The sequence below is a fragment of the Chlamydotis macqueenii genome, chromosome Z (assembly GCF_036417535.1).
Source record: "Chlamydotis macqueenii isolate bChlMac1 chromosome Z, bChlMac1.mat, whole genome shotgun sequence".
In the NCBI taxonomy this organism is placed as follows: domain Eukaryota; kingdom Metazoa; phylum Chordata; class Aves; order Otidiformes; family Otididae; genus Chlamydotis; species Chlamydotis macqueenii.
This window is the reverse complement of record NC_141593.1, coordinates 8,650,270-8,673,367: the sequence shown is the minus strand read 5'-3', so window position 1 is coordinate 8,673,367 and position 23,098 is coordinate 8,650,270. Positions and strand designations below refer to the sequence as shown.

At 60.7% G+C, this 23,098-nt stretch overlaps 1 protein-coding gene across 2 annotated transcripts; it reads left to right on the top strand.

Moving 5' to 3' along the window:
- The first annotated feature begins 898 nt into the window (after window positions 1–898).
- Window positions 899–19,608, top strand: ARID3C (AT-rich interaction domain 3C). 2 transcript variants are annotated; one of them, XM_086770833.1, is made up of 8 exons: window positions 899–937; window positions 1,469–1,819; window positions 13,774–13,846; window positions 16,967–17,150; window positions 17,338–17,582; window positions 17,890–18,159; window positions 18,340–18,429; window positions 19,239–19,608. In XM_086770833.1, the coding sequence occupies exons 1-8, from the start codon at window positions 899–901 to the stop codon at window positions 19,379–19,381; spliced, it is 1,395 nt and encodes a 464-aa protein (XP_086626959.1). In that variant the 3' UTR covers window positions 19,382–19,608. The 2 variants fall into 2 exon arrangements, with proteins under 2 accessions (XP_086626959.1, XP_086626960.1); XM_086770834.1 differs by having other exon boundaries at window positions 13,774–13,852.
- Window positions 19,609–23,098: the final 3,490 nt, after the last annotated feature.

Here is a 23,098-nt window from a genome sequence, read left to right as displayed (position 1 = left end):
TAAATGCAGTGTGCACACACACACGCACTCAGGGCACGCTCCCAGTGGGAGTGCACAGGCTCCCCTGCGCACACGCATGCTGTACACTCACCTCTCCCAGTGTGTACAGATACACGCGTGCTCGCTCTGTGTGCACACATGCGGCCCACGCTCAGCCCACTCAGTGCACGCACAAGCTCGCAGGCAAGCACAGACAGACTGCACAAACACACACACGCAATGCACTGCCTTCTCCCAGCACACGGAAGTTATCTGTACATACACAGACCCACTGCACACGTGTGCGGTGCGTGCAGCACCCACTCGCACGGGTGCACAGACCCCTTGCACACCCCTCCTACATGCTCCCCTCTCCCCACACATACATGTATGCACACCTGGACCCTCTGCACACCCCCTTGTGCACTCCCCTCTTCCAGCACCCCCAAGCAGCCCACCCTGCTCACACACACACACACACATATACAACCCGCTGCGCGCCCAGCCCACTGCGCCCCCTTCCCCATCCCCTCCCGCGGCCACGCGCAGGGCGGCCCCGGGCTGGATCTCGACGGGCCGGTCCCGAGGGGATCCCCCCCGGGGGGCGGGGGGGCTGCCGCAAGCCCAGCCCTCCCCGGATGACTCCGTTGACGTGCGCTAGCAAATGGGAGCGTGGAGGGGGTGTTGCTGCCTGCCTGCCACTTGTTGCAAAAAAAAAAAAAAAAGAAAAAAAAAAAAAAGAAGAAAGAGAGAAAGAAAGAAAAGAGGGAAAAATCCCACCCACTCTCATCTGCTGCGGAATAAAAGAAATATCGGCGGGCGCGGCGCCATGTGAGCGGCGGCCGGGACCGGGCGGAGCAGCCGGCCGTGCCCCCCGGGACGGCGGGGCGAGCCCCGGGCGGCGGCGGGAGCCGGCAGCATGGTGGAAAACCCCAGCTTGGCGGGCAAACCCGCCCTGGTGAGGGGCCGGCTTGGCGGAGGGGTCCCGGTAGCGCGGGGGTGCACGGTGCGAGCGGGATGGGGGTCCCTGGTGGGAGCGGAGTCCCGGGAGGACAGGGCTACCGGTGGGACCGTGGGGGGAATCTCCGGCGGGACAGGGTCCCCGGCGGGGTCGGGGAGGGGCTTGGGGGCTTGGTAGGAAATGGTCCCCAGAGGGACCGTCGGGGCAGAGGTCTCCGGTGGGACCGGGGAGAGGGGTCCCAGCGGGAAACGGGTCCCCATGGGATCGAGGTGGGGATGGCGGCGGGGGTCCCGCAAGACAGCGATGAGGGGGGTCCCGGGTGGGACCTGTCCCCCAGTGGGAGCGGGGATGAGGTCCCCGGTAGGGCAGGGTGCGCCGGCGGCTCCGCGGTCAACTTTTGGGCAGGGCCCCTGGGAGCGGGAGGGGAGAGCGGGTGACTGGAGGTGGGGGGGGGTGTGCTTCCTCCTTTCCCTACTCCTCCTCCTCCTCCTCGGGCGGCGGCGCTGAGGCCGTGCCCTGTGCCCGCAGCCGGCCGCCCCGCCGCGGGGGCCGGGGACGGCGGGGGGGCTGCGTTTGGCGGCGGTGATGGAGAGCCTGCAGCGGCAGCAGGCCGCCCGCCTGGCCCGCGGCCCCGACGGCGCTCCGCGACGGCCTCCCCTCGAACCTGGAGCCGGGCCCGGGCCCGGGCCACCGCCCGCCGCTCTCCGCCGCCGCCCGGCTCCCGGTCCGCGCCCGCCACCCGCCGCCGCGGGGGAGGAGGAGGAGGAGGAGGAGGAAGAAGAAGAGGAAGAGGAGGAGGAGGATGAAGAAGAAGGGGAGCCCCGCGACCCGCCGCCCCCCTCGCACCACGAGTGGACCTACGAGGAGCAGTTCAAGCAGGTAGGACGCACCCAATGCACGGGCACTAGCCACTCCAGGCGAGCATCTTCCGAGTCCCCCCATGGCCCCCAAACTCGGGGTTCAACCCTCCCTGAGCAGATGCTCCCAGACTCTGTCTGTGTCCTAGCCTAAATGGGCAACCCTACTGCTCCAAGCCCCGTACCAGTCCAACCCCAAGCTGGCATTCCCAGTACTCCTATTACCCCCAGACATTATGGCCGGGCCACCCTAAATGGGAACCCCCTCCACTGCCCCCAGACTGCATCCCAGGCAAGCACAGTCGGTGCAACCCAACACCTCTGTTCCAGAGCCCCATCCTGGGCACCCCCTGAAAGCTCCTCACTGCCCCTGTCCCTCAGCCCTGCTCTACCCGAACAGGCATCCTCATGTGTCCCCATCTCCGTGCCACCAAGCCCCATCCCACCCCTGCCCCATGTCCCCCATGCCCCCCATGCTCCCTGTGCCTGTGACAGGCAAAATGGGAGTGACCCCTGCCTGCGGAAGTTTTGGGGAGACAGATAAGGCAAGGACTGCGGCGTGTGGTCACCGTGAGGAGCTGGTGGGCCACAGAGCCAAGCTCCCCCGTGTCTCCAGGAGGGCCGGGGCATATCGCAGCTGGCCGACGCGGCTCATTGATTTCCTGTATTGGCTGGAGGCAGCAGTGTGTCGACCCTGTCACCTCATTCCTGGTTGGCACAGGGGAGACCCCTGTCCCACGGAGATCTGGCAGGGCGACAGGGCTCCTGGGGCTTATATATAGGGTGGAGGAAAGGCCTCTCTGTATTTAGTGTGTGTGAATCCCACCCAAGCTGGGTTATGCAAGCCCCTGGGTCACACGCAGCGGGTGCTGCTCCGTGCACGGGTGTGTGAGTGTGGACTACGTGGTGCCAGGTCGGGTTTGCGCTCCCTGTGTGCTCAGCTTCATTTTGCGGGGAGAGAGGGTTAACACTGGTGGCAGGGTAGGTGACAGGGAGGATGCGGGGAGGTGACAGAGCAGACAGAGATGTCCCCATGCAGCTGGTGTGTGGCTTTTTAGGATGACACTGTGCAAGGGACAGTGGAATGAGGGGACTTACTGGATCAACTGCAGTGGCTCTGGCAGGAGGGGATGGGGACAGCAGCAGGGACTTGACTTTTGGGTGCCACGGAGCCATGCTACTGCCTTTTCTGTTTTGATATTGCACAATGCAGTGTTATTTGGAGGCGTCAGGGCTCACCTCCCTGTGTGCCCACGTATAAGGCAGCAGGTATGGGTGCAGGCAAGGTGCAGGCAGCGTGTCCCCCACAGCTGTGCCCACAGAAGCTGCCAGCGCCTGATGCTGCCTTGGAAGCAGCCCAGAGAGGGCTGGGGGGGTGCACTGCATAGGCCAAATATCTCATCCGGGAAGCGTTACGCTACACCCCGCTGCACAGAAAAAGGCTGACTGTCCGGTTCCCGGGGTCAGCTGGGAGGTGGGAAGCAGCTCCTCCCTCCCAGGCCTGGGGAGGCTTTAAACAGGGAAAGCATCCCTGGCATTTGTCATCCTTCAGCCTCACGCCCTGCCGCTGGCTGGGGCTGCCTGTGCTCCCTGTGCGGGGCAGGAGTGAAGCCGGCAGCACAGTGTGAATGGATGGCAGGGGAGGTCAGTGTGGGGGAATAAATCCCACCACTGCTTCCCATGGTGAGATCTGGCTCCTTTTTTTTCTCCAATCCTGATTGGAAAGGCGGTGAGCCCCTGCTCTAGAGATCCACACGTGGGTTTCCCAGCTGGTGGTATGTACCAGCCAGCCCAGGGGACAGTGGGATGTCCCTTATGTTCAGTACACCTGGGTGCACAGGGACAAGGGGACCGATTGCCTCTGGGTTATAGGGGATGGGACAGGGAGAGGGGAAAGGCAGCATTACCGGGACCAGCCCTGCCCTGACTTTGCATGGTGCTGCCATGTATGGGGTGGCAGGCTGCGGTGCCTGCTTGCCTTGGGGTCGGCAGGGTCTTGTCCCTCCCCTGTCATCATCCAGGAGGGGACATGCCCCTGTTTAGAAGAGGACACCTGCCTGGGTGGGACGTGTCCATCCTCCCCACCAGGCCCTCCCCAGGCTGCAGGGCTGTGCCTCGCCCAGCCTGGGGAACAGGTTCTCCGCTCTCAGCAGGGACTGAGTGGGGAGGGTGGCCATGCTACAGCTTTCAGAGGTTTTCCAGGAGCTGGGCTGTGATGCTGTAGGGCACAGAGTGTGGCGTGTGTCTGCTCACAAGCTGCCAGGGTACTGGTAATGTGGGCATGGGCGTCTTGGAGCTGGGAAGAGACCCCGCGGTGGCCAGGGCTGCATTTCCACGGGGACCCCCTGCTTGAAGCTGCCCCATCCCAGCACAGCACCGCTGGCATCACCTGGTGTAGGTCTCAGGGTCTGTCCTTTCAATCATCCTTCTGGGAGGAGAGAACAGCTAAGTGAACGCGGACCACCAAATCCAGGCTGATTTGCCGAGGGTGGGCAGGGAGCCACTTCTCCGGCTCCACTGCGAGGAGGGGGCCCTGATTGGGATGAGGTGGGAGCTGGGTGCAGGACCAGCTGCAGAGTGGTTTCCATGCAGCGTGATGGTGCTAAAAATGGGAGCAGAGGGTGAGGTTGCGGTGGAGAAACCCATTGAGGGTTAATAGGCAAACGTTGCTTTTTGGGGAAATATCCCATGTGTTTGCTCTGGTTTTTTACATTTCCCAAGGTGCCGGTTTGGGGGGGCTGGCAGGACCTTTGCTCTGATCTGGGAGGGCCGCTCTGATGTTACGGGGTTGTGAGACCCCCTCACCTCTGCCTCTTGCATCAGCCCCCGGCGCCGGTCTATGTACACTTGATAAGGACGCATGGGTAGAGACCCGGGCAAAGGTCCAGAAGGTCTCCCGCACCCAGCACTGCGAGGCAGCCCCAGCCCCGGGGTGGGGGGCACCCAGCAGAGTCTGACCATGCACTACCCATGAGCCGCCCCCTTCCCTGGGGACGAGGTGCCACCAAGTTGCAATGCTGCAGTGCTGCATCACGCGTTTTGAGTTGGAGGGTGCTGGGAAGAACCTGGCATGCTGGTGCCCCATGAATTCAGCTTTCGCCCCTGGGGAGCCATGCAGAAACATGGAGATGGGTACCTTGGTTTCCTTCAAGCGATGGAAGAGCATCGCCAGGAAGCGGAGCTTCCCTCTCCATCCCCTGGCTCTTCCCAGAGGTGGCACCATGGGAAGGCCCCTGGCAGGAGGCACTCAGACGCTTGGGATTTGTGCCCAGCTCTCCAGCAGCGGAGTGTTTGCTAGCAGGAGGATGCCCTCCCTGACAGAGCCCAGCCAGCGCGTTCAGACCTGTCCAGTTGTGGTTGAGGGGATCAGGACCTCATGAAGCTCCTTCCTCCCTGCCCAGAAGCAGCTGGAGGTGGGGGGTCGGCACTGAACGGCTCTTTGGGAACTCCCGGGTGTCTGGTAGCCTCAGCGCTTAATTTGGGGATGGCTGGCTTTGCCAGCAGCTGTATGCCATCATCCTTGGCCGTCCCTGGTGTGGCCATTCCTCCTCCTGCTGTGGTGCTGCTCCTGCCCCGTCTGTCCCTGCTCCCGGCAGCCGCCTCTTCCACCCCCCTACCCTTTCTATTCATTTTGGGGCATCTCACCAGCCGTGAACAAACGTGCTTGCGTTTTAAAACTTGGAGGAAAGTGCTCCAAGTTGTCTGCAGCCCTCCCTACCATGGACATGCTGGTCCATTGGTTCCCCTTCCCGTGCCTCGGAGTCATCCCAAAATGGGGTGTGCAATGCTTGCCCTCCTGCCTCTGTCCCCAGTATGTTTACCTGCGAGGCTGCGGGGACAGAGGCAGCTCAGGAGGGTGACCCCGGGGAGAGGGAGGTGGTCCCTCAGCCCCAGCCCCTGCCTCCAGCACATCTTTAACCCAGGTGCGAGAACAACAACCGCACGGCTCCCCAGGCTAAATTAGAGGGTCTCTGGTTACACCGCGGCAGGTGGGGAATGGATGAACGTGGAGTTTTTCCTGGCCGTGGCTGCCTGGAGGCTTCTGACCGGCAAACCTGTGGGCAGAGGTCTGCGCTGGGGCCGGGACCACCAGCAACGGGGAGGTGGCAATGGTCAGCATGCTCATCCCCAGCAGCAGCAGCTCCGTCAGCTTGGGCACGAGTGTGTGGGCAGGAGCAGGGGGCTGCTGGGGTATGTCTGGGAGTGCGTAGGGAGGTGTTCTGGGAATGTGTGGGCATAGGGACCAACGTGAGTGTATGAATCCTTGTAAATGCTCGTGTAAGTGTAGGGGTGTGCCCGTGGGCATCTGAACTTGTGTGACTGCTGATGCATGTGTGTTCCCCATGTGAGTGCCCACGTGTGTAAAGGATCTGTAGTGTTCTGGCGAGTATGTGCACTGCTGCACATGCATGGACCGATGTCTCCACATACGGAGCCGTATGGACCCATGGGTGTTTGGGGCAGGGTTTGGGGCCTAAGCTCCCCTCCACAACTACCCCTGCACCCCTTCCATAGCCCACAGTGCTGAGCAGCTCTGATGGGTGCCAGCCTCCTGCTCCCCTTGCAGCCTCGCCAAGGCCATTCCCAGCCCCGCTGCAGTCCGGGGGACGCTGAGAGACTCGCAGCTGCTGCGATGCCACCTCCCAGCCAGGGAGTCCTGAGGGCTTGGAATCGGAGGCTCAGAAGAGAAGGTGTAGAAACTAATCAAGAGTGTGAGAATTAAGGCGCAGTGAGCAGGAGAGGAGTGCTAGCAGGAGCCCCCACCCCGCAGCTGCCACTAGCTGCATCCCTGTCTGTGGCACAGGAACTGGGTGTGAGCGGGGAGTTTTGGGGGAAAACAATCCATCACCGTCTTGGGCCTCCGCTAATCCACTAATTGGGTTAATAACAGAGGTAAATCCCCTGTGCAGGCAGCAGGCTGGGCAGGGCTGCGGCAGGGAGGGGAGGTGTTGTCCCAGTGAGGTGGGATCGGGTCCCACTGGGGTGCTCATGGGGGTCTACAGCTGCGTGGGGATGTGGGAGTGAGCTCAGGTTCCCGTGGGGGTCAATGTGCACAGGGGATGGGGTGTAGAGGGGGTCAATGAGTGTCTACCGGGGAGAAAGTGTACAGGGAACGCATGAGCGTGCATGAGGTGTATGCAGGTGTGCAGGGGGTTGTGCGAGTGTGCACAGGATATGTGTGTGTGTGCGTACTGGGATGGGGGGATGCATAAGGGATGTGTCAGCATGCACAGCAGCAGTGTGCACAGGGAGAGCGCGTAGGGGGTGTGTGAGCGTGCACAGAATGTGTGTGCAAAAGGAGAGTAGGTATAGGGGGTGTGTGAGTGTGCACGGCATGTGTGGGTGTGCATTGTGGGGGTGTTTGCCCAAGCAGAGCGAGTCTGGAGGTGAGTGTTTGCAAGGACAGCAAAGCAAGCTGGGGGCTGTGTGAGTGTAAGGGTGGGGGCGTGAGCGTGCACAGGGAGAGCGTACTGGGTGCAGTACATGGGAGCTGTAGAGACCCGTTCACTGGGACACAGGTTATACACCAGCGATACCCACGTTGGCGGGGACACATTTCCCCACGGTAGGCTGCAGCTTGGAGCAGCTCTGTCCTGGATCCAGCACCCACATCCCCTGCCTGGTGGTGGGGTGGGAGCGAGCACCAGCCCCAGACGCCCTTTCTGCTCAGGTGCACAGCTCTTCTGGCAGCAGCAGCAGCAGGCCAGGTCTGTGTCAGGGGGGTGCCACCACCCCTTCCTCCCCCATCGTCCCTTCAAAGCAGCCAGAGGCAGGGGATGGGGCTGGAGGTGCATGGTGGAGGGTGGGGGGGGTCACTTAGCACCCAACACATCTCAGAGGCACGTGCAGAGCCCCCCCAGCTGTGCACCCCCATACTACGCAGCCCTATAGCAGATGTGTGCATGCACAGACCCCCACGTGTGCGTGCATAGACCCTGTGGGCACACCTATGTACGTATCACAGGTGTGTGCACGTGTGTCTCTTGGGGGACACCTGGGGTGGTCCCGGTGCTAGAGCGGGGTCCCTTAGCTCTGGTTGCCCTGGGAGGGATCGAAGGGGAGGCAAGGATGGAGGGGGAGGCAGGGATGGAGAGGAAAGCAAGGATGGAGGGGGAGGTGGCAGCGTGGCAAGCACCGGCCGGGTCAGGGAGGTTAACCCGAACAAATCCCCTCATTGACTCCCTGCCTGCTCAGCCGTGAACGACTAACAAGGGGCCGAGCATGGGGGACGCACGCTTGGCGGGAGCTGGGACCACCCCACCCCGTGCCGCAGCCCCCAGACAGACGATGTAGGAGAGTGGGAGGGGGACACAGATGGTGCCCACCGTGGCACCAGGCAGTGTGTTTCCTCCAGCTCCAACCCTTGGGGGAGCCATGCCAGTGCCCCATGCCTCAGTTTCCCCTCCTGCAAAATGGGTTGAGGAGGAGGCTGAGGACCCTGCGAGCCCCGCCTCCTTCATCCCGGGACGGGGCAGCGGGAGGAGGGCTGCCGTCCCAAGGCCAGCGCTGCCAGCAAACAATCCCTCACCTTGCGCGAAGCCGGGTTAATGTTTGCAGCAGGCAGCTCTCCCGGGAGCGACGGCGCCTGCTGCGGCAGGGAAGGGGGGTTTTAATGACCTGCTGGATCCGCCGCATTATCAGCGCTGATTAAACCGGCTGCTCTATAAAGCGCCGTTAAATATTAAGCATGATGAAAGGCTTTGGAGGGGAGCTGTGGCACTCGGAGAGGGCTCGGGACAGGGGTGTCCAGCCACACCGGTGGGGTGACCGCTGGGGCTGGGGATGTTGGGGCAAGTGGGCGCCCCAGTGCCCACTGGGGCTGTGGAATCAGGGGAGCAGCCCCCCAGCTCTTAAGAGCCAGCAGCGCCTTTGAATGCAGCCGGCGTCTGGACAAATCCGTCCCGTAACCATTAACTTATTTACGACTGGTGGCAGAGGCGAGCGGTGGCTCGCAAGGTCAGGGGGTGGTTTGTGCCTGGCGGGGAGTGAACTGCCCCCCAGCTCTGGTAGTGGGGATGAGGGGGGAAACCCACAAGCCCTCGGCTCCTTTGTGTGTGACCCGTGGCTGGGGGAGCACAGAGGGGCTCTGACAGTGGACACTGCTGGGGTCTCTGCACCCTGCGGTACTCAGGGCTGTGCATCCACTGGGAATTGCCAGTTCCTGTGGTTGCAAGCCTGCAAGGTAAACTGAGGCACTGATGGTTCCCCATCCCCTGAACCCATCAGGACACAGCGGGGGACACCCCAGTGTCTGAATGCCTGGCCATGTACCGTCTTCCTGGGGAAGGAGCCAGGGTCCCCCAGCTCAGAGGTGAGAGTGGTGCTCTGGAGGGGTGCAAGGACTCCAAAATAGCCCGTCACCAGTCAGCCACCCGTGGTGTGCGGCTGCACCCCAGGGGGCTGAAAGGGCGCGTGAAGACCAGCATCACCCGAGCTCCCTGCGTGAACAACGGCCAGATGGAAAAATTAGCAGTGCGGCTAATCAATGTGGCGTATATTAAGTGGCTTAGGGTTGGAGGGGGGACGTGAGGCAGGGGGGCAGCCAAGCAGGGTCCGGGATCAATACAGCTCATATTAAGTGAATTAAATCCCGGTTTCCGATCTGAGCCTCCTCTGAGCAGGAGGTGGCAGCTGAGCAAGGGCTGTGGGGGGTCCTGCTGCGATCGCTTCCCTTGGCAGCAGGGGTCTGGGGGGGCAATGAGGGGGTCTTGCCGGGGCAGGGAAGCCTGGAGATGCCTGGGAGGTGGCTTAGCACTTCACCGCATCCTTCCTCTGTCTAGGGGATCAGCTAGGCTAAGGGGTGCCAGGGATCCCAACTCCAGCCCTGCTAGCCCCGCTAGCTCCAGGAGAGGCATCTCCTGAGTGAGTGAGAGGTGCTAACGATGTTATTTAATCGCAGTGAGGAGGAGGGAGAGGCACAAAGTCTATTCACATCCCTTTAATAAAACATGTTCAACTCACTGACCTTTAACCTGCCCGACAAGCCCTGTTATCCCCGTCCCTTAAGGAATAAAGACGTCGCCATGGCAATAGGATGATGAGAGGGAGCGGGGTCCCCAGAGCTGCGCCCAGGGCAATGTGAGGATGAGGACACCCTACCCTGGCCCTGCACCAGCCCCTGAGCAGCCGTGGGACGATCGTGTGCTGCAACTTTTGGGGGGCCAAGCACCAGGGATGGGGTCCCTCAGATCAGCAGAGCAGAGCTGTGCTGCGCACCGGTGGATATCGATCCCCGGGCTTGACAGTTTAATACTTCTGTTTATAGAGGAATATAGTTACATCGATGGCGTTAAATGAGTTACTAATTATATCAATACAAACACGATTAAAAGGGTCCTTGCTCATAGGTCACCGCAAGCAGGAGCCACTGCTTGCATTGCACAACTGCCCCCGGGCAAGGCCTGCCCGGCTGCTCCGAGGTGCACGGTGGGGGGATGCTCTGGGGTGGTGTGCACCCCTGCAGGGAGAGGGGTGTCGGTCCAGGGGGGAGCTGTGCCCATCTGGGGCTGTGCGTGCCCGTCTGGGGCTGTGCGTGCCCATCTGGGACTGTGTGTGCACATCTGGGGTTGTGCGTTCCCGTAGCAGGCTGTACACATCTGGACGCGGTTGTATGTGCCTGCATAGGCATTTGTGCTTGTGCGGGTTGTGTGTGCGTGTCTGGGGTTGTGCACACCGGCGTGATGTTCAGTGTGCCCGCACAGGGTTGTGCGCAACGATGCGGGGTTGTGCATGCTTGTGCAGAGTTGTGTGTGCTCGTTCAAGCTCGTGTGTGCCCCTGGGGGGGCGTTTGTACGTGTACGGGGTTGTGCACACTCATGTGGGGCTGTGTGAGCCCATACAGGGCTGTGCGTGCCTGGGTAGGGTTGTGTATACTTTTGTGTGCTTGTGCACACTTGTGTGGGGTTGCGTCAGCCCGTGTGGGGGTGACATGCGAGGTATGTGTGTCCCCAAAGAGACTGTGTGGCCTTGGAGGGTTGTCATCTGCCCCTTAGATGGTCCATCCCCAAACGAGGTGGGAAGGGACGGGGGAAGTGAGCCCTGGGCAAAGGATGGAATTAGCTCCTTCCTTGAGGTTTGGCTCTTTGGGGGTCCCTCCTTGCCTGGAGGCTGTGACAGACCACCACGCATGCCACCACCTGTGCCACCCCTGTGCCACTCCTGTGAGCTTGCGGTGCCTGGATCCCATCGCCAGCCTCAGCTGGGACCCAGCCCACCCCCCCCCCCATCAGCAAAAATCCCCCTAAACCACCTCCTCTCGAGCTTGAGCATCCCCAAATCTTACGGAAAGTCCAGTGCGTCCCCTGTTACTCAGTTCCACTCTTGTCTCTGCCTAAAAGCCGACCTTTGCTCCCTGTTTGATGTAATGTGTTTTTGCGTCTCAGTGCCCCACAGATAAAAGGTTAGAGGTTAATAAATGGTGGAAAAATAGATTCTGGTGCTTGGAGGTCGCACCTGTTTGAGAGGCTGGATTCAGTGGCAGCCTGTGCCGGATAGGATCCTGCCTGCTGTGGTGGGACGAGAAACACGAGTGGCATCCGGGGGCCCAACAGAGGCGTGGGTGCAGAAGCCCACCCGCTGGGTTGACCCCCTCCCTCCCGGGAAGGCAGTGGCTTTGCCTTGCTGTGAGATGGACAGCAGCTGCCGGTTTTGGGGGGTTTGCTCCTGCTTTGACAAGCCAAGAGATTGCAGTGGGTGGAAAGGGGCTTGATGTGGAGCTGTGGGAGTCGGAGCCCTGCTGCAGGCAGGGACTTGCGGGGGGAGATGCAGGCAAAGCCGGGCTCACACCACATTCCCAGGGCAGAAATCAAAGCAGCTCCTGGAGTTCTGCTCCGAGTCTGACCGAGGTACCATAATCGATGGCTCAAGGAGCTCCTGGGAAAGGGCAGGTGATGGGGAGCAGGGCGGGGAGCTCCGTGGTGGAGGGGAGGGACAGGGTACTGGCACCCAGGGTTTGGGACACCCTGAGAGCACCCTGTTGTGGGGAGGGGGTAGGTAAGTGACCCCCAGAGGGCAAGGAAGGGGCAGGGATGGAGCAGCTCAGAGCCAGGCAGTCAGCACCCACAGGTGCGGTGGGAGACGGACAGTAGCACCCATAGACGAGGTTTGGGACGGGCATGTTTGCACCCAGCAGTTAGACAAGGGACAGGCAGCTGGCACCCGTGGGTTAGATGAGGGACAGTGTTAGATGTGTCTGTTTGGTTATAGGAACTGTGGGGTGTCCGTAGGAGCATCCCTGCATCTCTATGTCTCCCCATGTCCCCCCCATCCCTGCATCCCTACATCTCCATGTCCCCCAAGTCCCTGCATCCCCACATCCCTACATTCCCATGTCCTTGCGTCTCTATATCCCTCCATCCCTGCATCCCCATATCCCTGCATTCATGTGTCCCCATCGCATCCCCCCATCCCCATATCCCCACGTCCCCGGAGCCTGACACGTCCCGCAGCACAGCTCCCTTTATCTGCCTGGTGAATGATGTGCTGTGTGGAGGAGAGGGTGCTCCCTTTCTATTGTTTTTTAACGGCCTTTTCCAGCACAATTGTTTTTTAAACGACTCTATTTTGTGCCTGACTTTGTTTTCTAGCTTGCATTTCTTTGTATATGTTTTGGAAATCTATTCTGGACTGCTGATTTTTGTTTCTTTTCAATGGCTTTAAATTCTTACCGGGCTCACTGGGAGGAATTGGTGTCTATAGCGCCTTCGATTGGTGCTAATTTTTCCTTCATGTGCTCTGACTTTTACTGCTGGGCCATCGATCTGGCGGGCTCCAATTTGTCATGGTCACCCAGGCACTGTGCTGGAATCAGGCGAGCCCTGGCTTTCGCACGGAGCCGGTGCTTCGTGTGCCTGGTGTAGGGGCTGCGCTTTCCTCCCCCGGTGCCATCCGTCAGCTCAGCCTGAAGGGTTGTGTCCGTGTGTCCGGAGCTGCGTCCGTCCAATACACAGCTGTACGTGCACGTCTGTGTAAACGCTTGCACGCTCGCTGGCTTGCGCGTGCGTCAGTGCACCCACAAAATTGCTGGAACGTGCAGTGTCGGTGCATACACGGTGCTGTGCTCGTGATTTCATGCTCGTGCGCTTGCACGCTGTGTGCACACACCTGGCTTTGCACGCAGGAAGTCCTTGTGCCTTTCAGGGAACGTGTCGCTGCCACAGGGACTCTGTTCCCTGTACGCAGCCAAGGAAGATGGCTTTGGGGTCCCCATGCCCAGCCAAGGGAGGTGGCTTTGGGGTCACTGTGCCCAGCTGAGGGAGGAGAATTTGGCAGCGTGTGCCTTTGTGGAGGTGCCTCATGCTGTTTCGGGCTATCGATCAGGCCCAGTCTTGCAGTGACACAGCTCGGGATGTGCTTATCAGATCGTTGACAGCCCTGTCACCCCAGTTGAGTGGGGCAGCCCCAGCACTCATGGCTCCCTCACCGGCCGCCAGTGCCGTGGTCCTGCCGGTATCTCCCCTGCACGGGTGGATGCATGTGCCTGCGTTTGAGGATGCTGATCCCGTGCCGGGACCTGATGAGCACCGGTGCTGGGCAGTGCTGGGAGGCTGCTGAGCCAGAGCAGGGCTGAGCATTCCTTTCCAGGGGCGTGGAATTTGCTGCTGTTTTGTCTACTTTGGCATCATCTTCCCAGGCTGAAACGCTGTGGTTCCTCTGCCTAGCAAAGAGAGGGGCAGAGAAACTGAGGCACTGACGCAGCATCTCAGCAGCAAGGCTGTAAAACAGTTGGGGGTGCGTGGGGAGCCAGCACTAGCCCCCAGGCACAGGGAGAGCCCAGCACTGCCAGCATGGAGGGTGTGCTGAGGGGTCCTGTCCATGGGGCAGGGAGACCCTCTCGTTTCTGGCAGAGAGGGCAAGTGCAGCCAGAGGCGATGCGAGCTCCTGGCACAGGCAGGGCCCTGATCCTGGCATTGACCCCCTCTGCCTCATACACCCAGATGTGCTGGCAGTGTTGACCCTTTTCTCTCCCACCCCCAGCTCTATGAACTGGACGAGGACCCGAAACGCAAGGAGTTCCTGGACGACCTCTTCAGTTTCATGCAGAAGAGAGGTAAAGGTGGGTGGCTGGGGTGGCTGCTGCTGGCACCCCTGCACCGCCTGCCTGCGGGGGGGTTCACAGCGTGTCCCACTCAGGCACTGAGCTGCTGCAGGTCTCTACAGGTCCCCCAGGCAGGTCCTATGGGGCCTCCCCTCACCATCTCCTGCACACACACACATAAACTCACACTCGGTGGATTAGGACCGCCCCACAGGGTACCTGCTGGCCAGAGGGGCTCCCCTGGGCCCCCCACGCCGAGATGCCAGTTGCTGATGCCCGTTAGCAATGCCCAGCAGGGATGGCCACTAGCGATGCCCGGTGGGGATGCCCGATGCCCCTAGGGGATTCCCGTAGGATTACGTTTGTTAGCAAAACCTGTCGAGGATGCCCGTTAGCAATGCTCTTTTGCGACTCCTGTTTGGGATGCCCGTTAGCGCTCCCCATTAGCAGTGCCCAGTGAGGATGCCAGTTACCGCACCTCTTAGCAATGCCCATTGTGGAGGAGTGGGGTCAGCAGTCTGGGCAGTGCCGGGCACCCAGGGGTTAAGGTCTCGCCAGCTGGTCCAGCCTCATCGGAAATCTTTGCTATCGGCATGGGGGGTCGAGCTGGTTCCCGAGGACTCAATAAATGCTTTAACCTTCGCCCTCCCCGGCCGGGCCTGCGACAATTAAAAGTTGCCGAGCGCGGGCGTGTGGCTGGCCGTATTAATTAGAGCCTTTTGCCGGTGTGTGGATTAATGAACATGCCGCTCAATAGCCAGTAAACCCCAGGCAGAGGTTAATGCTGAGCTAATTAACGGAGGAAAGGCTGGAGGGGGGGTGTGGGAGCAGCGGGGCTGGCTGTGTGTGGGATGAGGGTGGGCTAAGAGGGGCAGTGGCCCCCAAGCCGTGCCCATGGGAACGGTGTTGAGCATACCTGCCTGCCTGACTTTTGGGTTGGGCTGAGACCCCACAAACTCATTTCACTCAGGGCTGTGATGCAGGGTAGGTGCAGCCATAGGTCTTATGCTGGAGCCCGGCTGGAAGTGGGTTGGGGGGCTGAGTGCTGCCCTCTGGGTGCCCCCCCATCCCCCTGGCTCTGGTGTGGGGCTGTGGGGAGGAAGTGAGAGCATCAGCGCTGCCTCGGCCCCCCAGCATCCATCAGCCGCAAGATTCATGGGTTATTCCATGGCTTCATTATCTCTCTCTCCAGAGCTAATTAACTCCCTCGCCATTGGGGCCGGGGCTAATTAAGCAAGTGCATGGTGGTGCAGGGAGGAGGGAGGGAGCCTGATGCTTTTCTGTCAATGCTGCTCCTTATCCCTCCTTGTCCGGCCGTCCCGCTCCTGTCCCACACCTCCCCAAGTGGGTGGCATTCCCCCGGGGAGGGCAGGTGGGTGTGCGATGTGGGAGTGCATGCATGGGGGTGTGTGCGCCTGTTGGAGGAGTGGGGGATTTTGGAGCCTGGTAACAAAAAGGGGACAGGGAGGCTGTGGGGCTGGGACAGCATCCCGGGGGGGCATCTGGAGGTGGCTGACCAGCAGCACCCATGAGCCAGCGTAAGTGCTGCTGGGGCACTCGGGGGTGCACAGGCAGGGGGCTGTGACCCCTGCACTGTGTCCCTGAGGTGGCAGTGGCCTGGGGGGAGGTTCGATGCCTGTGGGGTGAGCTCTAATGAAAGGGGCTGGATCCCCCCACCGCTGTCTGTCAAGGCATTTGTCAGTGGGGTGGAAAATTAGCAGGGCTGAAATGTGGGCTGGGGACAACCCCACCGTGAGGGATATTCGGGACACGGTGGCACGGGGCAGGGCACACCCAGCCCCAGTGGCATGTGAGGGTGGCTGCTGAAAGGGATCTGGGGGAGCAGAGATGAGATGGGGGTGATTCAGACATGGAGTGCAGGCAGTGGGGCACCTCATCCGCATTCCCCAACCTCCGTGGCACCCCCAAAAGCTGGGATATAGAGGGACTATTTCTGCTTTTGCTCACTGGGGGTCTGCAGGACCACTCCCAGCCCCCCCACCGAGCCGAGGGCCCTGCTGATAACACGGGGCCATTAATCAATCAAGGAGCTAATTGCAGCACCACAATGGCCGCATCACCTCCCCTTGTGCTGCTTGTCCTGGCTGGGGCTGGGGCCATCACTCTGCGGGGATGCAGACAGCTCCCTTTGTCAGTGGGACAGGCACCAGCCACCCGCCCTGCGCAGCCCCGAGATTAATGGTGAACCACTTTCATTAGCCATCGTGACTGGGGAGGGATGAAAAGAAGTCTGTGGGCCATCAGTTGGGGGGGGCTGAGACCCTGCAAACTCATTGGCATGGTGGGGTGATGGGAAGCCCTCGAATCAGGCCTCTCTGAGGTGATGGGGCTGCTGTTGGCAGCCCCCCAGCCAGGGCTGGCAAGGGACCGCTGTCAGATATCGAGTCAATATCTCTACCTTTTTCCCAGGAGGATAAACTCCTCCCCCCCTTCCCAAGTGGGAAAATAACACAGACACACACAAAAAAAAAGTTAAATGAACTCAGTAAAGGAATAAAAAGAGCTCATTTTTCAGGCTTATGTGAAGAAGCTGAGCCAATATCGGGGCCATAAATTAGGGATGCTGGAGGGTGGTGGCGAGTGACGGCTTCGTTTGAGGGGCAAAGCGCAGCCCTGACAGCCTCCCCCAGCCAAATGGATGGCTTTCCGATACCACCCGCGCCCCGCCGCCCTGCAGGAGAAATAAATATAGGGTGGGATGGGACAGGATGCGACAGGATGGGATGCTTGTCCCTGCTTGCCCTGCTGCAGCTCCCAGCCGCTGCCTAGACCATTGCTCCGAGGCACTGTGGGGCAGAGCAAGGCTGTGGGGCTATTTGGGGGTGCTGGGAAAGTGAGGAGAGGGCTGTAAGCAGACCCGGTGGCTGTGGTGACCATGCTGGTCCATGCTGGGCTCTCAGAGTGCTGGTGGCCCAATGTCTCCTCACCCCATGGTCTCAGTGGGAGGGTGATGCTTTGGGACCAGGATTCAGGGTCTCTGCTGAGGGCACTTGAAGGGTGCCCTTGGGGGACAGCTGGTACCCACAGTGTCATGGGGACAAGGTGGGGACCGTCTCCCCAGGGAGTAGGCTCACCCCACACCCTTTTCTCTCTCCCGTGTGTGGCTGGAAGGGACGCCTGTGAACCGCATTCCCATCATGGCCAAGCAAGTGCTGGACCTGTACACGCTGTACCGACTGGTGACGGACAAGGGTGGCCTGGTCGAAGTCATCAACAAGAAGATCTGGCGGGAGATCACCAAGGGCCTCAACCTACCTACCTCCATCACCAGCGCTGCCTTCACCCTCCGCACACAGTGAGTGCCTGGCGATGGCAGCGAGTGGGGGCCCAGAGCCCCCGACCTGGGGTGCAGCATCGGGTGCCCCAAAGCGGGATGGAGGGCTCTACCCCGTCCCAGATGCCATAGCCCAGTCCCCACTCAGCACGAGGCTGGTTGGGGGGCACATGGTGCTTGGTCTCATCCTGGCTCTCTCCCTGTGTAGATACATGAAGTACCTGTATCCCTACGAATGTGAGAAGCGGGCGCTCAGCTCTCCCGGGGAGCTGCAAGCCGCCATCGACAGCAACCGACGGGAGGGACGGAGGCAGACTTTTGGCACAGCACTCTTCAACTACTCACCAGCCGGCACCCCAGCCCTGCTGGGCTCCCCCAAAATGCCTCTGCCAGCTCTCAGCATCTCCACACACAGCTGTGGCCAGCTCGGACAAGTGCATGCTGTTAAGAAAGGTGGGTGAGGACCATGTGTGCTCTACAGTGTGCATCTCTCCCCTGGGATGGACACTAATCCGGCAGCAGGGCTGTTCCCTGGCTGCTCTTGCCCTTTTTGCTTGGGGAAAATGGGAGCAATTTTGTTCTTTTAGTCTCTCTCTGGAACTGAGAAAGGTTTATTTCCCCTGGTGAAGAAGACCAAGCCTGGATGCTGGGAATGGTGCCCACGTTTCCCCTTGATAGTGGGATGGAGGTGGCACCGGCTGGGGATGGGGAGATAGGGTGGCGATGGGGGGGACACACAGAGGTTTCTCGGTCATTGCAGAGGACGGGGTGCTGGCCGCAGCAGTGCCAGGGCGCATCGCCATCCCAGTGGGACTGTCCAGCCACCACCTCGCAGCGGCCCAAGCAGCAGCCGCCTCGCAGGCAGCGGTGCTGGAGCAGCTGCGGGAGAAGCTGGAGACAGGGGAACCGCCAGAGAAGAAGGTGGCCCTAACAGCGGAAGAGCAGCAGCGGCTGGTGCAACACGCGCTGCAGCACAACTTCCTGGCCGTGGCCTCCCAGTTCCCCATGAACGTCAAGATCTCCAACCGAGGTAGCGGGATGCAGCACCTCAGCTTGGGTTCCCCCATCCCCTGGCACCCCAGGAGAGAGCAGCAGCAGCAGCTGGAGAGGCACAAGGATGCCCAGCGAGGCCGGGGTCCCGCTTCTCTCTCTTGGGCAGGTTCTTGTTTCTGTTTCTCTTAATGCTCATATTGGTATTTCCTTTCCCCAGATGACAGACAGGAGACCGCATTGAACCTGTCCACCAACGGCATTAGCAGTATCAACATGTCAATAGAAATAAATGGAGTTGTCTACACAGGTAAATAGAAGGGCCGCTTGGCCCGTGTAATTGCGGCCGGGAAATCCAATAACTTATAGCCACTGCCTGGCCAGCAAGTCCTTCCTTCAATCTGATGTCTTTACTATAAAATCCATTGTAATGAAGTGGCAGGGCCTGGGGAGAGGGGGCAGGGGGAGGAGGGGGTTGGCAAGAATGGAAATTGGCCACCAACATGGGGTAGCAATGAAAGGCCAGAGTGAGGGATGGATGGATGGATGGATGGATGGATGGAGGACAGATGGACTTGGGCTGAACAGTGCAAAAAGGCACCTGGGGTCATCGCCCACCTCAGGGTCCTGCGGGCAGAGCTTGGATGTGGAGTCACCGTGATGGTGGTGTGCCCAGAGGGTCTCTGGCTGGGTGCGGGGGTTGGCTGGTTGCAGAGCATGGTGTTGGGTGCAGGGGAAAATGATGGGGTGCTGTACTGGAGCAGAGGCTTCTTCGGGGTGCCGAAGAACTGCTTGGCTAAGCAGTTCACCTCATGCCCCCCAGCTCACTGCCTGCCCCACTGAGACACCCCCAATTAAAATTGATGGCTTTGCCTTCAGGACTTAAATATTTAACAAGCTGGAAAGGTCAGGGCTAATCAGCACACAAGGCTGCCAGCCAAATGGTCCCGGGCCACTTCGGGGGCTGCCCCATGTGGGTGTCGGTGGCTGGGCCAGGGGAGGCACAGAGGGTGATGGGGAGGGGGCTGGAGACCCCAGGGTGCTGGCTCCACCTTCTCTGACTGGGTGCTAGGGGCCAGGCAAGTGGAGCCCTAACCCCCTTTTGCTCTTGCTCCCCAGGGGTCCTGTTTGCCCGTCGGCCCCCGGGCGCCTCAACACCCAGTGGAGGGAGCACCCAGAGCCAGCAGAACCCTGCTCCCACCCCAAACCCGCTGCTCCCAGTCCGCTCGCACAGCCACACTCCCGCCAGCGCCTCGCCGTAGGGGAGATGCCTGCCTCCCCAAAAGCAGCTGGGGATCCCCAGGGCCTGGGGAGCTGAGCTGTGGGACTCAGCTGGGCCACCGAGGTGGGATGGGGGACCTGAAGCTGCCTTTTGCTGCAATACTGAGCTGTGTCTGTGTACGGCTGTGAGCACCTGCATGGGCCCTTTTGTCCCTTACCCCTGCACGTGGGACCCCTTCCCCATGCGTGCCCTCCGACACACGCATCATCCTTCCTGGGCACTGCCCCTAAGTGAACCCCCCCATACAGCTCCTGCCTGCCCTGCTACCTGTGGCACCCCCGGGCCCCGCATGCTGCACCCCCTACACACTGCAGCCCCTGTACCCACCTCGGTGTACACCGCATCCTCCACGTTGCCACACTCGGTGCACGCGCTGCGTCTCTTCCATGGTCTCTCTATACACATCTCTATGCACACTACGTTCCTTATGCACACTCGGTGCTTACCCTACGTCCTTTACACACTGCGTCCCCTGTACACACCCCCAGTACACACACTGCATTGCCTGCACACACCCTTGGTGCCCACACTGCATCGCCTGTGCACAACCTCAGTGCAAACACTGCAGCCCCTGTATGCTGTAGCCACTATATACTGCACCCCCTACCCACTGCAGACCCCCCAACACAACCCTCCCGCGCTGTCAGGGCTTGCTGCCCCTGCCCTGAAACACCTCCAGGGTCCTGGGTGCCCACTGGCCACCCCAGGGTGGTGGCACCTCAGCCCCCCAGGTCAGGGGGGTCACCTTGGGGCAGATATTGGGGAAATTGGTGGGACCGGTGGGGGTGAGACGTGATGGGTTGTTGGGGGGGTGGGGCTTAATATCAGGGTGGGGCTTGTGCACTGGGAGGAGTTTGTTGGTGGGGGCAGAGCAAGGAGGCCCAGCAGTGCCCCCCACCACCAAAGACCACCCGGAGGCTGAGATGGGCAGGGAGATGGAGGGCACTCTGAACTACCTCGTTGGGGCTGGGCGGGTGCCTCCCTCACCCGCTTGCACCCCTGGGTGCCAAAGCAGGCAAGCGGGGAGCAACACTCACCTCTACCTCAGCGCGGGGGGCTGGGGCTCAGTGCTGCCAGGCTCCCCCCCCGCACTCCCACTGCGGCCGTGCCACTCTGTGTATGTATTAAAGGAAATGAACTGCTGAACCAAACCAGTGTTGAGGGTAGTATGTGTGACATGGTGCCACCCACCAAGCCCCACTGCCCAAGCTGGGAACAGTTTGGGGGTGCAGGACACCCCCACAGCCCTTGACACCCTGCCAGGCAGCTATAGTGCCTGAGGTTTCACAGCCCGCCTCACCTTTGCCTCCAGTGCAGGGTTGCCCCACTTTCTGGGGGCTCTGGGGAGCAAAGAGGTGCCCTGCACCCACCAGAGCCCTCAAGCACGGGCTGGATCAGACTGGGCACCATATCCAGCTGTGCCAGCCAGGCTTGGCCCCACAAGCTGTCCAGCGGCAGCTCACCCATGGGTGGGAATCCCATTAGGCTGACTACACCAGCCAAGGATCATGTCTGTGGGGCTGCTAAGGTCATGTCCATGGGGCTGTGGCCTTGCACCAGGCAAGGTGCAAGTAGTACTGGGCCAACCTGGCACCTGGGCAGCACCCAAAGAGGTCACAGGTGACCCAGCTGAAGCTGGGAGACACAGGCGCACACATGGGTGCTCATGGGCACATATGTAGAATCATAGAATAGTTTGGGCTGGAAGGGACCTTACATACCACCTAGTTCCAGCCTGGGCAGGGACACCTTCCACTAGACCGGGTTGCTCAAAGCCCCATCCAGCCTGGCCTTGAACACTTTTAGGGATGGGACATCCACAGCTTCTCTGGGCAATATTTTCCAGTGCCTCATCACACTCACAGTGAAGAATTTCTTCTTTACCTCTAATCTAAATCTACCCTCTTCCAGTTTAAAGCCAGTACCCCTTGTCCAATCGCTCTTGTCAAAAGTCGCTTTTCTGTTTTCCCATAGATGCACATGGGAAAGTGTGGAGAAGAGCAGACAGCAAAGTTGCCACACAAAGTTGCACGGATCACTTGTGCTCCCTCACACAAACTGAGTGGCATGCACCATCATGCACAGTCACACTCGCACATACGTGTGCCAATGCCCGTGCTCACACGTGCACTTGCACATCCGTGTCAAGAGGCAGAGGGGGCTCCCACGGGGACAGACAGCCCCGCCAAAAGCAGCCATGAGGACGGGCCCACCCCCGACACCCATGAAGCCAGGTCCCTGGCACCCAAGGGGTCAGAACCTCCTGTTTCAGAGGTCGCCCCTGGGACCCCTTCAGCCCCCCGGGGACCTTCCCAGACCGGACCCCCGGAGCCCCGGGCCCGGCCGGGCAGCGCGGGCGCTGTCCAGGGTGCTGCAGCCGCGCTGCTCGCCCCGGGGCCGGGCTGGGGACAGGGACGCGTGGGGACACGTCGGGGGACACGGGACCCCTGAGGAGGACCTTAGGGCTGCCCTGGGCCGAGGCAGCCAGCGGGGACCTGTAGGTGGGCGAGAGGATGAGGAGGGCTGTGAACATGGGATTGTGTGTGTGGGGAGTGTGTTTGTGTGAGAACGTGTGTGTGTGCACACCAGGCTGCAGTGGGGTTTCCCTCTGTGTCTGTGTGTTCGTGGGTGTGTGTGCTTGTGCCCCAGGTTGCAAGATGGCCCCAGGGTGTTTGCTCTGGGGTAGGAGTGCCGGGGTGCAAGGCAGCTGAGCCCTGGCACAGAGCTCCTGCAGCCACGGCACAGCCCACCAAGCGGAGCTGGAGCGGGATCGATGCAGCCTTAATTGGGGTCTCATGTCCCCTGTCACTGCCAGGCAGTGCTGGCCACAGTTTATCGAGCGCCAGGGCCCCGGGGAGCCGTGAGGGTACAGGTGGGCCCGCGTCCCCACTCGTTACACAGCTCAGGGGGTGATGTGTGCTGCCACCCTCCCTGGGGGGCTCGGCGACACAGCTGCTGTCACCTAAGTAACCAGCTCTGATCAATGCCCGCTTCCCGCGTCCTGCAGGGACTGTAATTGAGCGGGAGGGAGGAGGCAGAGGATGCGGGGACAATCCAGCCTAGCAGGAGGAGCGCTGGATCCAGGCTGAGTGTTGGGTTGGGGACAGGCGGCCCTGGCTTCATTGTGCCACTGCAGGCTCCAGGGACAGGAACAAGGTCGAAGCTCTCCTCTTGATGGGGCAGATTCACTACACACTGTGCTGGGCTGCAAGCAGCCAGTGCTGTGGCCTCGGCCTCACTCCAAGGTGTGTGGGCTGCATGGGACCTTAAAGGACATCCATGGGATGTCCTCCAACCCTAAACCCCACCACTGAGGGCTTGAGTCCCAGGACTGCCTCAGTTTTTAACCTTGTGGGAGGGTCAGTTTATCTGTGACCCTCTAGCATGGGGATTTGTGTATTCATGGACAGTGCCCATCACGCTGGGCACAAGACATGGGCAGACCCAGTACCCTCTAAACATAGAGCAGCACTGTGTGCACAGCTCCTGGCCCCTGCTGTAGCCCTCGGCCACTTCTAGTAATGAAAACACTTCTAATTGTCATCTTTGTAGAACGAAGCGCAGCTCTTCACCTCTGAAGATGCCTCTTCCACAGCCCAGCTATCGATCCCTGGGAATAAAAGGCAGAGCACATGGGACCTCAGCCTGCTTCTGCTGCCTGAGTGCTCTGAGTAGCTGTTCCAGGGAGATCTGGGGC

Bases quoted from the DNA above. Each gene is read 5' to 3' on its own strand.
- ARID3C (XM_086770834.1), top strand. From the start codon at position 899: ATGGTGGAAAACCCCAGCTTGGCGGGCAAACCCGCCCTG. The intron at 17,151-17,337 runs GTGAGTGCCTGG...CTCCCTGTGTAG, and splicing joins GCCTTCACCCTCCGCACACA to ATACATGAAGTACCTGTATC. The intron at 18,430-19,238 runs GTAAATAGAAGG...CTTGCTCCCCAG, and splicing joins AAATGGAGTTGTCTACACAG to GGGTCCTGTTTGCCCGTCGG.